Source organism: Papilio xuthus, unplaced genomic scaffold (genome assembly GCF_000836235.2).
Source record: "Papilio xuthus unplaced genomic scaffold, Pxut_1.1 DF826933.1, whole genome shotgun sequence".
NCBI classification, from domain to species: domain Eukaryota; kingdom Metazoa; phylum Arthropoda; class Insecta; order Lepidoptera; family Papilionidae; genus Papilio; species Papilio xuthus.
This window is the reverse complement of record NW_013531716.1, coordinates 3,906,483-3,922,779: the sequence shown is the minus strand read 5'-3', so window position 1 is coordinate 3,922,779 and position 16,297 is coordinate 3,906,483. Positions and strand designations below refer to the sequence as shown.

At 32.7% G+C, this 16,297-nt stretch overlaps 1 protein-coding gene across 2 annotated transcripts in view; it reads left to right on the top strand.

Annotated features, from left to right (window-relative positions):
* The first annotated feature begins 1,153 nt into the window (after positions 1-1,153).
* The window catches only part of LOC106122156 (uncharacterized), a 74,113-nt gene continuing 58,969 nt past the window's right edge, over positions 1,154-16,297 (top strand). The window contains exons 1-2 of one of the 2 annotated variants that reach the window (XM_013318053.1): positions 1,154-1,345; positions 9,280-9,794. In XM_013318053.1, the coding sequence (XP_013173507.1) occupies positions 9,694-9,794 (101 nt within the window). In that variant the 5' untranslated portion in view covers positions 1,154-1,345; positions 9,280-9,693. Of the gene's footprint in view, positions 1,513-9,279; positions 9,795-16,297 lie in introns of both variants that reach the window. The other variant, XM_013318052.1, reaches the window with a different exon arrangement.

The following is a 16,297-nucleotide window of genomic DNA, read 5'->3' as shown; positions in this document are numbered from 1 at the left end:
CGAACCAGATCGTAAAATTGTCAAAATATTTATATTGTTATCCCTTTCATTTAAAAAAACAGAGATAAATAAATATTTAATACTGGTATTTCTGAGATGGAAACTCAAGCTAAATTTGCATTATATAATTTCGCATAAGGTAAATTTATTGTAAATTCACTTAGAGACAAACAACAATGTGTAAACAACAACAACAGTATTCGTTGTGAACAGTTCCTGCCGAGTCGCAGTCGGAATATCCTGCCGTCAGTGCGCTCCTGCTATTTCCTGCACAACGGGCAACATTTGAAGTTGCCATTGTTGCAGCAACTGGGTTACCAGTCGTAGAAACGTTGATAATGTTTGTTACATTTGATAATTATTTAGCGTTTGTTTATTTTTAAACTGATCGTTATTATATAAACTTACAAAGTTGTTTTTTTTAACAGATTTACTGATAAAACATTTTAATTCCGTAACGCATCAACTGTATTACCACAGATTTTTATATAAGACAAAATATATAATCTTATCATTATTATATATATTTACTTCTAATATAGTTGCTTAAGTTGATTACAACTAAGTTGTAAATGAGTCAGTGTATTTTGGTCAATCTTATATATATACATGCGGTTTAAATTATGAATTACTGGAATGATGATTCGTACAATATGTATTCATAAGTTATATATAAATATATTCAAATATTTCAAAAACATCTGTTCTGATATATTAATAAGTATATTTTCATGTTCATAGTCTTCAAAAGTGTAAAGTATTGTAATTTGAAAAAAGCGACAGGCGATTTTTTCTCGATTAACATCAAATTAAAAAAAAATATATGTATTATATAGTAATTATTAAACTTATCAATGGGTTAATTCTTACTTTATTTAATTAACACTTAGCGTAGCTTAAAAATAACTTTGTTGTGAGAAAACGACAATTATTGTGTGTTTAGAAAGTAGCTTCGATGACTAAGATAAATATATCAGAAATAAATATAGATAAAATTTGAAATTTGTATAATAGTGAGTGGTCCTGGATGTGGCAGCAATCGTTCGAGGTGTAGGGCGACCGGTCGGGGCGGGAGTCGGGCGGGAGTCGGGCCGGAGTCGGGCCGGAGCGTCCGCCGGCCGCCGGCCGCCGCGCCACCGACCACGCCACAGTCTCTTCTAAGCCACAGCTATGCGCACATCCTCCCCGTCATAGCCTAAAACACATTCCAGTTCCGGACTCACGCGTACACGCGCCCGGGAAAGTTTACGTTCAAATTTCGAATTCGCGAATACTCCGAACTATTATTTTTATTCTAACGCGAACCATTATAAGAAAAAAAGTTGCAGATTTTGGCGGCAAACGGGTAAAGTTGTGTGTTTGGTGTTAAAGTGCGTTTCGCATACTTTAAAAAGCTTTTAAGATATTTTTTATTTGTGTGCGGTGTACGGATAGATTCTGTTGATGTGAAGTGTTATATTTTTTATTTTTGTGCACATTTTGATTTGGATTTTTTTGCTCCGGAAATTTTTGGTTGGTTATTTTTTTGTCATGCTATTTTTATTATAAATATCCTAATTTATTATAATTTTATTTAATTAAAAAATATGTTCTTATAAAGCTTCGCTGTTATTTATATTCTTTAATATTGTCTAATTAATGTTTAATCAACAGAAAAAAAGTTATACAAAAATTACACAAAATGAATTTACTACCTTGCCAAATACATCGGCATGAAATTGATTTATTTAAATAGAAGCGTTACAATAAATTTATCCGCGACGATTTACTACTGAATGCTCGCCTAGGAAGGACACCATTAATTTTCCTACGACAAATGCAATCACTTTATATTAACGGGTTTCTGACGACTTGGAAAATATTCATAGAGAGCGGCGTGCGGTGTGCGGCGTGCGGCGGCCAATCGTGATTAATTTCTTCTATACTATAAAGGTATTACACTTTTTACCCGGCGAAAAAAGCTCCCAGGAGGGTAAAAACACTACGTTACTAACATAATTCTGACATACTCTGGCTTTTTCTGCATTGAATTGGTTTAATAACTACGTAGTGTTCTTATACGGAACTTTCTAAGTTATCAAAAGAAAAATTACGTGTTTTTTTATTTCGTTCTCATTAATCTTTTCTTGATTTGAATAAAGGAAGGCTTTAGAGCGTAAAAGAAAAATAGAGATGGCCTTTGTCTTGTGATATTGAATGAGCTCGTTTGCTATTCATAGTTCTTATTAAAATACTAAATGCTAGCTGAATAAATTAAGAGAAAGCTCTTTATTGAAATACTTTTAGATTATAATCTTTAATTTCAGTGGAAGATGTGAGCCTTCATTTGTATAAATATTTAAAATAAACAGATCTTATATTTCTTAGATTTATTGTGCGTATATAAAAATTTAAATAAAAATGATCTCTAATTAAAAAAAAAGCATCTCATTGCCCGTTATTGGGTTGATAAGGGTCGTTGGAAAACTTTTGTTACTTAGTATTTATTAAACTAAAACGAAAGCAGTGTACTGGCAAAATAATTCTATATTTAGTTCCGTCTACAGTGTATTTAGGGAGGCTTTCAGGAATTAATTCGCCTAAGTGAAATTGGCGACGCGTCAATGCTTTCTGCTGCTAATTATTCGTGGAATGGATTTTCGTGACTACACGGTTCAGTAATCAACGTAACTGCGTACACTGAATTGAAATAAACCAATGAATTTGATATTAAAGGACTCTATAGTCTTGTGGTACAATGCTAGATTTTAACATCGTGGTACTAAAGTTCTATTTTCGCGTATCTCATTTGTCCCTTATAAAAAAAATGCATTTTGAGTATATTTCAATAAAATTTTGCGCACTAACGTCAGTTGTAAATATATTATTAGGCTTGAAAAGTTCAAAGCACGGCATCTTTTTAGCATTGTTTTTTTTTGTTTATTTAAAAAGTTTACCGGTCGATACATTTAGGAAGAAGTGAAAAGTAAGGCATCAGAGTAAAGCCATGGCTACCGATAATGGACACATGTTCATATAACCGTCGATTTCTGCGATCAAAATCTCTGTATAAAACATATCGTCGTCCCTGTCAGTATCTTTGACAAAACAGAGATAACAATATGTTTTAAACGGAGATGCTGGTCTAAGATACCCGCGGTAAGTTTATTTAACAATAACGATTATGACAAACCATAAAATCTTCGATTACTGGAATATTTTGACAGCGCGATGTTTCTGCAATCTGGTATAAAGTTGTTTTTCTAACACATGATCATTCTTATGAAATTTAATTCTATGTATAAAGTCGGATTTAAGTAAAATTTATTGGTATTTAGCGCTTATCGCGTCGTCGTGGGACGAACTTTAGCTTCACAAAAACGGTAATATGATTTCACACAATTTATGATGACGATTAACGAGATAAAATCAAAAATTAGATGGCCCTTCACAAATACAGTCGTCTCTAATAAAAATCGAATTCAATAAAAATAAATAAAAAATACAGTGGAACGTAGCGACACAACACAACACAACTAACGATTTCGACAATAAAAGTATCAAAACGCCATTGACGCAAACCTTCTGTACTTTGTATAAGAAGATATCCATTTTATTTATATTGTTACTTTTTAACTTGACAATGTATACTTTGTCAGGAGTAACAGGGTATGCTTGTTATCCTTATACAATTTGTTGCTTACAGATAAATGTTCAAATTGTTATTTTATTGCTTATTATTAATTTTTACCCTTTTTGAATATGTTTTAATAAAAATATCTCGGTGGTACAGGCACGTATTGACAGTGTTATTAATCGATATTAATTCAAAATATTTCATTTCAAAGTAATTATTTTATTTCATCATATAAGGCATTTTTTATGTTGATCAGTTCAAAGCAGCGTTAAGAAGTTAATGACATTTTCGCTTGTGGCTAAACTGTTTACTGTTTAAGTGTCTGATAATGTTCACAATGTTGTATGCATTTTTACTTGATTTGACACCGGTCAAGGACATGAATTCATGAAAAAATATTGTGTTAATAGAAAAAATTGCAGAAATAAACACGACATTCATTGTGCAATTTAAAATAATTAAATTATTATTTTTTTAATTTTGTGTTCGTAGCCAGTTTTAGTACACATTTTTTACGTTTCTGTAAGGGGGTTACCCTAAATGGATTCCAGATCATAATGTGAAAATTGTAAAAGATATGAATAAATTCGCAAGTCAAACATAGAACATTTTTATATCTGTAGTATAACTTTATTTTGTTTGTAACATAAAATAGCTACCTACGTATAACGATGGTAATAAAATCTAAATTATCTACCTAGACGTACGCACACAAATACTATAATAAAATGAAATTTAAAATTGCCATCCAATATATTCTACGGAATGGTGTTATTGACTCGCACGAAGTTTGCGAATAACAATCCACTAGTGCAGTTTCCAAACGGATACTTCCCCAAACTGCATTTGTTAGTACCTAACTTTAAAACTCGTACGTAAACGTAATAAACATTCTCCTGCGTTGGAAAATATCTTTAAGATGCTATTTGCTGATTTCGAATGCGTTCCCTCAAATCTACTGGTAATAGTTATTTCTTTAGTATCCCTCGTTTCGATGTTTAGCAACGAGTACTATTACGTTGCATCTAATCGATTAAGATTATTTATATGGACTAATCTCTGGTGTCTTCTGGAAACCACTTCTTTGTATTTGTCGAAAAACTTTGGCATATAACTATATAAGCTATGACTACCAAAAACAATATAATGCCGTCAATTACCTACAAAGTATTAACGTATTTTTATTATGATTTAGAATCATTTGACGCGAAATGCGCGCTTTTGTTACCAAGCCAAGTGTTAGATCGATTAGTGAGGGGACATAAACGTTGATTTTAATAAGCCAGCCTAGAGTTGCGCCGATACACTGGAACAGTGTCGGATGTTCTTTCTAACAGTATCGAGATGATAAAACTTTTTCGTATTATAACAAAGTGGTTGCATAGCACTCGGTACAGTTTTCGCACATAAATCGAGTGTCGCGTCTACGACCGGTGAGGTATTGTCTTGGCGTGTCAACGCAAACCGCAGAGCTGTTTGATAATTGTTTATTTCATTTACTAGTGTCTTGTCTTTGTGAACATCAATTTAAACGGATGATTTTATGTTTCTGGTCCAAGAGTTATAAATAAATAATTTTCTTTAGAATGTCTGTCAGGAAAGAGGTTTTTGAGTGGTTATGCCTTTTAACAGAGCAATAGCTTTATTCTTGAACTACATACTTGTGTTTTGCAGCGTAATATTGACAACTAAAGAGCAGTGAATAATCATTGGTGAAAGTGGTGAAGAATAATATTATAAGACGTATTATTTTAATGTTGTTTTTATTTTCTTTTGTTTTATAATTTTGCAATTCAAAAATAATTCATATTTTTTTACACTAATTGTCTTATCCTATAATTTATTTCGTTGTACTTTTTATAGATATTTACGTAACGACTTGGGTGTTTCTTTCTCACCGCACATTGTGTTGGCTAAATAATCTTCGCTTATGGGGGTCGCGGTTACCTCCCAACCATTGCAATGCGTTTAAAGTATCGTCACTTTTGTGTAATTGTCTTTTGAAAGGAATACATCTATTGAGAGCTTCGGAGGCTCAAAAACTTGCAATCTGCGGGTCCTAGGTTCGAATCCCGCCTTGTACCAATGATTTTCAATTTCCGATTTACATATGAACATTTATACGACGTTTTTACGGTGAAGGAAACCATCGTGATGCAACCTGCACATATCTGGGAAGAAATTCAAAAGATATGTGTAAAGTCAACCAACCCGCACTTGGCCAGCGTGGTTGACTATGCCCTAATCACCCTTAACTTAGGGTAGGCTCCGAGCCCCTCGGTAGGGACGTATAGTGAGCTGATGATGATGATGATATCTATTAATGCCAGAATGAGATTCTTAAATCATTACTTATTTATTCCTTTAATGGGCTACCTTAGTGACCACTTCTCCTATTTGATCCTATTTGAATGTGGCAATTAATAAATTTTGATTTATTCATTTGTTAATATGGAAAATTATTGCCATAAATGTTTATTTGGAGAAATTAGGGAAAAAAGTGTATTAAAACATATTTCCTAGTATTGACAAGTCATTGAGATTAAGAAGATTAATATTTCTAAAAAAATATTATGTTTTCCGGCTTCGATCGTTTTATCATAATTTTGTATAATAGTATCAATGTAGATGTTATTGTGTAGGTTTAATTATGCAGCATTGATCTTATTTGGTATAATTTATTGATATTAAGTTTCATATAAATAAGAAAATATACAATATTGACCTTAACTCAATATGTTATATTTAAAAACCTAAACTAATAAGGTAAAATACAATTTTTAAAAAGTAAATGTTATAAATTTAACTAACTGTATATAACATATTATTTCGATACAGTTTCATTAAACTTCATTATATAGATACTCAGCAAATGTTTGTTACAATTTGTTATGCGATATCCAATCGAATGTGTTTGCCAAATCGTATGATTTATGAACGAATTGGAAATATTTTTGTGTCGAATTTCCCCGTATGGTTTTAGTGACGTTCACTTCAAATGAATAAACTTGTTATCTGATACAAATGAGTTGCTTTAGGAAAATACATACACGTTTATCGTGTGTGGGATTTTATATTTCAAACTAGCTGTCGCCCGCGACTGCGTCCGCGCGGAATTAAAAAAATATTAGTAGTTTATTTGGTCTTCCAGACTATATTCTACATCCATGCTAAATTTCAACATGATCCGTTTAGCTCTTCTGGAGAAACGTTGAGACAAACATCCATCCATCCATGTCAACATTCGCATTTATAATATTAATAAGATCGTAAGATTAGGTTTGGTAACGCGTAATTGAGCTTTAAGACTAAATTCCTCACAAAAGACATAGTATTTTTTTAAATTTAAAACTAGTATAAATATGCAAGTATCACTTGTAGTTTAGAATATAATGCCGACTCTATTTAAAATAGTTCTACGTTTTAAACCTACTTTTTTCTTCACTGACACATATTTAACATGAAAGCACGACGTAAGTACACTTGGCCTTGAAAATAAAATATGCGTGTATTTTCATTTCCAAGGTGAGCGCGCTACGTGATTTACTGACATGGTTTTATATTTGCAAATTATGTTTCTTATGGAAAAAAAATCAATTTTTTGTCCTAAGACTAAAACAGAAACAGTCAAACTTGATTCTGTGGTTTATTTAATATTAATACGTAATATAATTTTGGAATCTTAAAATGGTTAATTAAAAAAACTTAACATGAGGGTGGGATTTTGAACGAAATATAAAGAGCTTTGAAGTCTAGACTAAATTAACCATTGTGATTAAAGAAATGGCAATTTTAATATATTCAAAAGAAGTCATTCAAAATATCTGCTACGTTAGAATATATTTCTACATTCATGTTGTTATTCGTCTCCATTGAAACAACCTGCTCGCCCAAACTTAATATACTTTGTTTACTCTCTTGCTTGTTTGTTTTCCCGCAGACATCTTGATTTGTTCGCTGGAGATTCAGATAAGATAAAAAGGCAAAAAATTGTTACAAATAACGATAAATTGTTTTTGTTGTTACTAATATGTAGAGGAAAACGTTTAATACATCTTTCAAATGATAATTATAAATATCTGCATAAATAGTAACGAAAATTTTGTTATATGATTGTGATAATAACAAGGCTATTGAAACTTTTTAAGACTACTTCAAGTTTTAAACTACTTTATTCAACTGATGACCTTAACGCCCTTATTACAATGGGGTCAGGAATTGAGGACGGCCTAATGGCCACTCGATTGACTGTCAGACAATGAAATTATCTGGAAAATGATTCGTCTAGTAAAGTGTTCTGTATTATATTATTTGTATATTTTCATTCTTTAATATTATTACTTCTATTTAGTTGTTTATGTAAAGTTAAATTGCGTATTACATATAACATGTGTTTCTTAGTTACATTCTTCTAAAATAATATGATGATATGTAAACCGAGAAATTATGGTTACTTTAGCGTATTTATACATAAATAATTGATTAGAAATTAGATTGACATATTTTTTGTATATTCCGATTTAAAATCTAGTAAAGATCGATAGATTAGTTTTACTGTCAAACGATTTCTAGCGACAACATTTTCGTATTTGTAAAATTTGTTTAATCGATTCCAGTTTAACAAGTTCGACGTAGTAACGCAACTGTATGTACCTGAGATCCGCACGCGGCGTCTTCGCCTTTATTTATGTATACTCGGACAGAAATCACCCTTTGCGTCGCCCGCTCGACGCATGCCAACCGAGAAAGCATTCAAAATGATTTATTGTAAATGGTTTTCTACTTTGTTGGCTAAAATAATAACCCCCACGTTCGGATCGTCGTTCTATATTCAATGTTTTATTGTTATTTTCCCCTTTGCCTTGCGCCGATGTGAGGTCTCAAAAAATCAAAAATTTGCGATCCCTTTCCCATTAGCGGCGGCGGCGTGAGTCGGCCATATGGTAATGAGCAGTGGTTCAGACAGAATCGAACATTAATTAGTGGGTGGGACGAAAATGACGGCGAAATCATAAATGTGGAAGCTAGGGAATTGCACGTTGAAGAAGACATCGGCAATGGTAACAATAAAAAGTCCGGAGTACAGTAGGCGCGCGGGTGGCTTTGTCCCCTTTCACAATGCATTGTACCTCAAGCCGATTGACGGTTTAACTCCGGAGGTGTCATGAGAATTAGTGGGCCATTATTGCTCCATAGAAAACGCTATGGTCAAGCTGAAAGCAGATAAGAATAATTAGCTCGGACGCAACAAAAAATGACATAAATCCCGCATAATAAGTTCCTCGTAGTGCAAAAAAAGTATGAGTTACCTGGATTCCTACGTTTTTTCTGCACGTCTCGGAGCGCGGGCCGCTATAATAAACACCTCAATTCCTGGCAGAGGGATTGTTTAATGATTTTCTGTTGTGATCTTGCACAATTCTCGGCCGACTCGATTTTTTTTACGTTTAACGTGCAAGAAAAATAAAAGTTTTTGTATGTCTTGGTAGCATTTAAACAAAAGGGGCTCGGGCGTTTTGTGTGAAGGTGTGATTTATTTATGACTCTGCTTTAAGAGCCTTCGCTTGACCGATTTTGTTTGCTATATTATGTAGTATTTTCCTTTGATCTAATTTATAATGAAAGTTTAGCTTTAAGTAAAATTCAAATTTTGTTTGTTACAGGAACAATGTGGATAAACCGCGGTCAGATATCGCGTCATTAGGGATCTATTATTCGTTTTATTTTCCATTACACTCCTCACTCCCACACCGTAGCAAAAAGATGCTGGGGTGTGCACAAAGGAGAGTCGCCTCGGAGTTCGCATCCTTTGTCCCTAAAGCTATCATCTTCAGCTCGGCTGTTGACAGCCGGTGCCTAGACAAGTAGATGACAAATTAAATTCAATAAACTTTAAAATTTAATTCGGCCAAATTTGAAACACGATTAAAATTTCTTAATTCTGTACCACCCCGAACAAAACTAGTCAAAGTAACAAATTGAGGAGCGATAGCATTAAGTTACCAATAGAAGTTGCAAAGGCTATAGCTACGCCTTCGCTGGTCACCGAGCCGCCGCCGAGCTGCCGCCGCGGTGGCATGCTGTATGCCCCTTGTGTCGACTGTGCGCTGACTGGTCGCTACGTCACGTGGCTTCCCGGCGCGCGACTGCAGTGCTGGATGCTACTAACTGTATACACGTGAGTACTCTATTTCTGATAACCGAACGTAATTAAATAACTACCATTAAGTTAGCTGCGAAATTGTTGACATCACAACGATTGATATTGATTGATTTCTACCGTGGTTCTGTTAATGTTACGTTTCCCTTTAACTTGTTGACAAAACTTTTGCACGAATTATCTAAAGTGTCGAAAGACTATTATCGACTTCATGATTATATGTTTCGTGAAATGAGTAATATTTTGTTGACTGGTAGTAAGGATTCAAAGAGTTTTGCAGTTAGGTACGGAATTTATGAAGTGTCAGTAGCCTGCAATTATGCACGCGTTGCGACGCGCCGTCCGGCCCTACGACCTTTTCTCTGTCTAACACTCATCAATGTAAAGGACATAAAACATTCTCTCAAGCGTTCCGTCAAATTCTTCGGTCGGCCTCCGCGGTTGCTGGTTACTATTGGATTTATGACGCGGCTTTCATTACTCCCCTCTATGTACTTTAGCTTTGTTCACTCGAAAAGTTTCACGTCGAACGTTGCTCTTTTATTGTTATGATTAACAGCCGAGCTTTCTTTGTAAGAAATATGGCATTTTTATGGTTGGAAAGAGGTTAGAATGCACGCCTCGAGACACTGCTAGAGCCGCATTAGCTAATAAATATTTTCTAAACAATAAGTTTAGCGGTATGTATGTTTAAGACTATATTTTAATATTCTATGATGTCCAGCGTCTTTATACGGTTATTAAGTAAAATTTCTATGTTAATAATACTATTGTGTATTGTGTCTGTCAGTTATTTAGCTGTGAAAATGTTTTCGTTGTTTGTTAGAATACGGTTACGGTATTTTATATTAACGCGCATAATATACTTGTTACTTTTATAAGTCATCTGGGGATAAGCAGAAAATAAAACAAAATTACTTAGTTAAAAAGTAGAAAATACACTTTCCTTTTACTATTTAAATCCTGAATGGGAATGTAAACCAAAGATAGTATAATATTTAAAATTGGAGTTATAATTACATATTATAAATGGTAGAATTTATGAATGATGTCTGACATTGTATGGCTTTGTCATGTCAGACTAAAGTGGCCGTAGAACATTTGACAACTAGCTTAAATGTTTGCGTAATTAGTTTATTTAAAAAATCGCGACAATGTGCTAAATTAGTCGGAATGTTACTTTATTTGATATTAAACAGATAATTTGCAATCGTATTTCATTTTGATACCTATGTTTTTGATGTGTAAAAATGTTTTTAAATGGTTATTCCAGACAACGGCTTAGTAAATAAAGAATAATCTTACTAATATTATAAATGCGAATGTTTAGATGGATGGATGGATGGATGTTTGTTTGAAGGTATAACCACAACGGCTGCATGGATCTCGCTAAAATTTGGCATAGATGTAGAACATAGCCTGAGAGAACACATAGGCTAGATTTATACGTTTTTTTTCATTACACGCAGACGTAGTTGCGGGAGACACTAGTATATGATAAAGTAATACTTTATATTTGGACAACAATATATAAAAATAAAGTTTTTGTTATCATGCCGACGAACATCAAGCATATGAATAAAAAAGTTTTACATTTATTTACCTTCGTTCGTCTTTGACAGCATAATTAAGTCACTCTCCGCCTCATTTTTATTCGCACGTTAAGAAATCCTCCACAGTTTGGCACAACAATAAAAATATCGTGTGTGGGTTGAATTGTATTGTTTAAAGCAACTCTGAGTTTCATATTACAATTATACAAAGTTACGAAATGTCTAGACGAATTGTAAATTGGTAGTATATTTTTAGTTACTACTGTTCAGATTGTGGGCGTGCATTTAAAATAGATTAATATTGATTCGTATGCTATCATTTGCATATCATATTAATTTGGAGTTAGAATTTGGGAGTAGACATTATGTGTAAATCTACCTTTATATTTTAATAATTTTAATTAGTTATTAAAAAAAACAATGGAACGATTTCTTATCAAGACGACTAAAACTATTGAACGATTATTGTAATATTGCTATAATGATAAAAAAACTAGGGACTATGTTTATTTGATTTAAAATAAACGGATATTTGACCGGGAAAACCATCTTCATGGCTTTTTGCATCTATATAGATTTTAATAGCATTTATCGTTAAATTAAAATCTCTATGACAAAAAAATCATCAATCAAATGTGAAATATTTTTTTTAATTTAAATAAAACTTTCAACATTTATTATTATAGCTATTAACCACTTACATTTGATTGTATAAATATTATTGCGTACTTATCTTATGCAGTCAGTTGTATGCATTGTTGACTTGTCACAGGGCCCAGTTGTGTTTGGAAAGCAACTTTTACTCTGACATAGAGTGTGTGGGATGGTTATTTGGAACGCCAAGGACAGTATTTTTCGAGTCTCTATAATTTTCTTGATCTATTGCCGTATGCCCTTTTGATTTTGAACGTTAGAGTGGAAAAATATAAAGAATGATAAACTGACTATTGTTAGTTCGTAATCTAAACACATAATTCATTTTAAATTATCAAAAAATGTATGAGATATATTATATTATAATATACAACATTGATATCGAACGTTTTGGTTATTTTATTTGTTTATGAAACAAATGACAATGGAATATGTGACTTTTATTATTATGTGACGAATAAGTCATTGAAAATATAAGGCGAATATTTAAAGCTGGTTGTTAAGTCTTGCGTAAGAAGTGTGTTGTATAGAACGATACCTTTTTTGGGTGTTTGTTAGTTTGAGATAATTTAGTTTTGACCTCATGTGTACCGTTATCTATTGTTCCATATTTGTATTTACGTATGTTTACTTTTTATTTGATAGTTATGTTATACGTTCAAATTTAGTGCAATTTACTGTCTCCTCCGACATTACATAAGTTACCTTTACTCTAAACTTAATTTTCTGACTGTCTTTGAATTGTTCTGACTACATTTTATAGACCTATAGTTATATTATATGAAGGAAAGCTTTGATTTTTTAGTTTCTTTGCTTTGAATAGACGAAACGACTAAACAGATTTGAAAATTCTTTCACTATTGGGAAGCTACACAATCCACGAGTCACAAAGGCTTTATGTTTATTACTAGCTTATTATGATTACTAGATTTTTTTCCGCACGGTCGAAGACACAGGCTAGTTTTAAATAAATTCGAGCATCAAATGAGTTTCCCTCTCAGTGCTTAAATGTCTCAATAAGAAATAAGCGTATGTGGATTACATATAGAATGAAATCTCCGAACAGTTCGATATCCAAAAGTAGTGGACAATAGCTTGAAATGCGTAAGCAGTACGTGACAATAAATTAATTAGAACGCTGCGGACCGAATCTCCCTGGGGATAGGTGGTCTCCGGTCACGTGTAGAGAGGGAAGCACCCTTTTGAGAGCTAAAAGGGAACTATACTTATGATTACCCTTTTAGCTCTTAAAAATGTGCGTGAAAATGGGGCAGTATTATCATTAGTTAAGTTTTTTTAAGAACTTACAACAACAACCAAAAACAAGGAGTCTAAAGGATGCAATAGCGCCATCTATTGGCTGCATTTGAAAATGAACATTCTAATTTCGATTCTTTCGATCCTCGTACAATTTCCTAGCCTGCACAACCCTTTTGTGGTACGGTTTGTCGGCGACAGTATTACCAAACCTCTACGAGTTGGAGATATTCGAGAAGCGAGCATATTTACGTACATATAAACGTACATACATAAAAAAGTTACATACGCGCGAAAAATTGTCAGTCGGGTGAAAAAAGGATGTCTTGTGTGTACATTTTTCGTCTACATTTAGTACATACACAACTAATAAAAACGTATCTATTGAGTTTAATTCCGTCTTCACATTATAGTACGATTTTTACATTCAATTATGTATTAAAATGTTACCTATGTTGTTTGAAATCCTAACAAATTAGTATCTAAAAGGTTATCACTTAAACTTTGGGTAATGGTATTCAGTAACGTACATAAACGTTTCAAAAACAGGAAACGTATCAACGTATTCTAATGCGCGAGTAGCTATAAACGCATTAATAGAGTTGTCCATATTAATTTGCAATAACTTATAGCCACAGATCCATTAGGCTTTTACATTTGCTACGATATGCTTGCTACACACATAATAGCTTTCCTGATTTGACAAATGTATGAATAAATACTTCTAACATCGACTCTAACAAAGTACAAAGTAATATTCTCTACTATAAAGTTACTGCCTACAACTACCTACAATTAATGGTTAAACTCCTAATAACTAGAAATCGTAAGTGCGTCTAATTAAATTTGACAAAACTGCGTTAATAGTGTAATTCTATACTGATTATATTATAATGATCGTATGTTGCGCAAAAACACGCTGCGTCAGATAAGACATATCAAAGCAATACAGCTGGCTTGTTTTTTTTTTGTAAAACGAAACATTTTTTTGTTCTACGAAAAATAACTACTATCAATTATGTTATTTGAATAGTTTTGCTATAACTTTTAAGGGCGAACAAAGAAGATCCCTTTACTTTAGTACTAAGAAACTATTACAAAGATTTGGACTTTGGTACAGTTATTTAAATATATTTCTAGATTTTCTATGTTAAAAATTCTAATGACATATTAATATTCTATATATGTTTGTTATGACAAGATGAAAAGCTTCTCGAGGCCTCCTTAAGCCTTTTGCTAGTTATGATGTAAAATGAATAGCAAACTAAATGTTTTGCTTCAATATCATGCCGGTTATAATAGCGACGTCGTCGGAGCTTTTGATCAAGTGATCCAATATGCGTAATTGTAGGTTTAGTAAGTACTTCTGAAGTATGGTCTAAGTGAAAAACGTAAGCGTGTATCTTTTAAAACCCTTTCAATTGCACAATTTAATTAATATTTCTAGATTTTTTCATTAAAAAAATATATTCATAAAATATATTCCTGTAATTATTACGACTCTTTTAAAATACAATCAGACCTCTAAACTTCTCTTCGATACATTAGTTGCTGCTTAGCTAACTTTATAAATATAAAATAATCTCTTATAGCTTAAATCGACTTAATTTTTTGTTTTAAAAACAAAATAAGCATTCATAATGAATAGGTAACATTTTTTTTATAATAAATTCATGTTTTATTATAAACATGTATCTTATATTATTCGAACAATATATTTAGTATTAAAAATTGACTGGAATGAGAACACAAAAATCATTTCACAATTATAAGTTCACCGCTGTTATTCTAAAAAAAAAGTCGATCTGTTCTTCTGAACATGTTTTTTTGTAAATGTTTACATATTTATTGATAAAGTTCAACACAATGGTATCCAAGTGGATCCAATAAAAAGCGGTGATCGATTGAGTGCCATACATCCGTTCCTTAACCAAACGAGCGTGCATTTTGAATATTAAAATGAGCATAGTTTTTTTAATCGTCCAGGGCGTTAAGAATTTCGTTTATAAATTACCAACCGATTGAGCTAGCGTGTTATTACTGTCGTCGGTAGAATTTATAAAAAATGATCTTTATACTGTTTCCGAATTGTTTATAAGCGAGACATTTCTTCTCTGAGTGAGCGGGCACCGCAACGACATAGGCCCAGCCTGTATCGTACATAATAATTACTTGTACTTTATTAGCATTTGGTATCATCAAATTGAATTTTTATCACTTGTCAGTTTAACTAAATGCATAATCGTCGGATACGTCGTAAAAGAAACCATTGAGCACCTAACATTTTTAGATTAAAAACACATTTGATTGTCGATGCGCCAGTTAGTTAGTAGTTTAGAAACCATGTAATATTTGCATATTGATATGTAAGTCACAAAATAAAACCTACTTAGCCTTTTAAAACTATACTTGTTTTTTAAATAACAACTTATTTTCCCAGACTAGTTATAGCGTAGTGATTGAATTATTTTACAGACAAAGTTCATTTACAGAATTGTACCTACTATGATATAAGATCATTTACTTTCAAAGCTGATGTGTAGCTTGTACAGATTTTATACAAATAATTTTGATTAATTAAAATAGATTTAAATACCTAATCTAGAATTTTTAATTAGTAAATTTCTCTGGAAATGATAACTGTGTGTGATCGCAATCAAGTAAACAAGTTATTCAAAGGTCGATCCACCAGATGGCGTAGGGTCTCGCGCCAGGACAATATGCCGAGTAGATCGAAACCATTTTACGATTATTAAACCTCACAATTGACAAGCGGGAAGGCATTCTTGTCGTTCCCATATTTTTATAGCGTGTAAACCCGTCGGCGCTTTTTTATATCATCTCTTTAAGTGACATAAATTCTAATACAAAGTCCATTTGTGTATCTCGGACGTCTTAAAAGGTATAGGGATAATCGTTTTTCTGCTTTTTACAAGGAACTCATTTCAATTATCGGGCGATTTGATGGGTATAAAACGCAATGGTATGTGTCTCGGAAATGGCGCCCAACTGAGGCAGGACCCCGGTAGGACGCTACGCGCTTTGTTTTTTATTTCT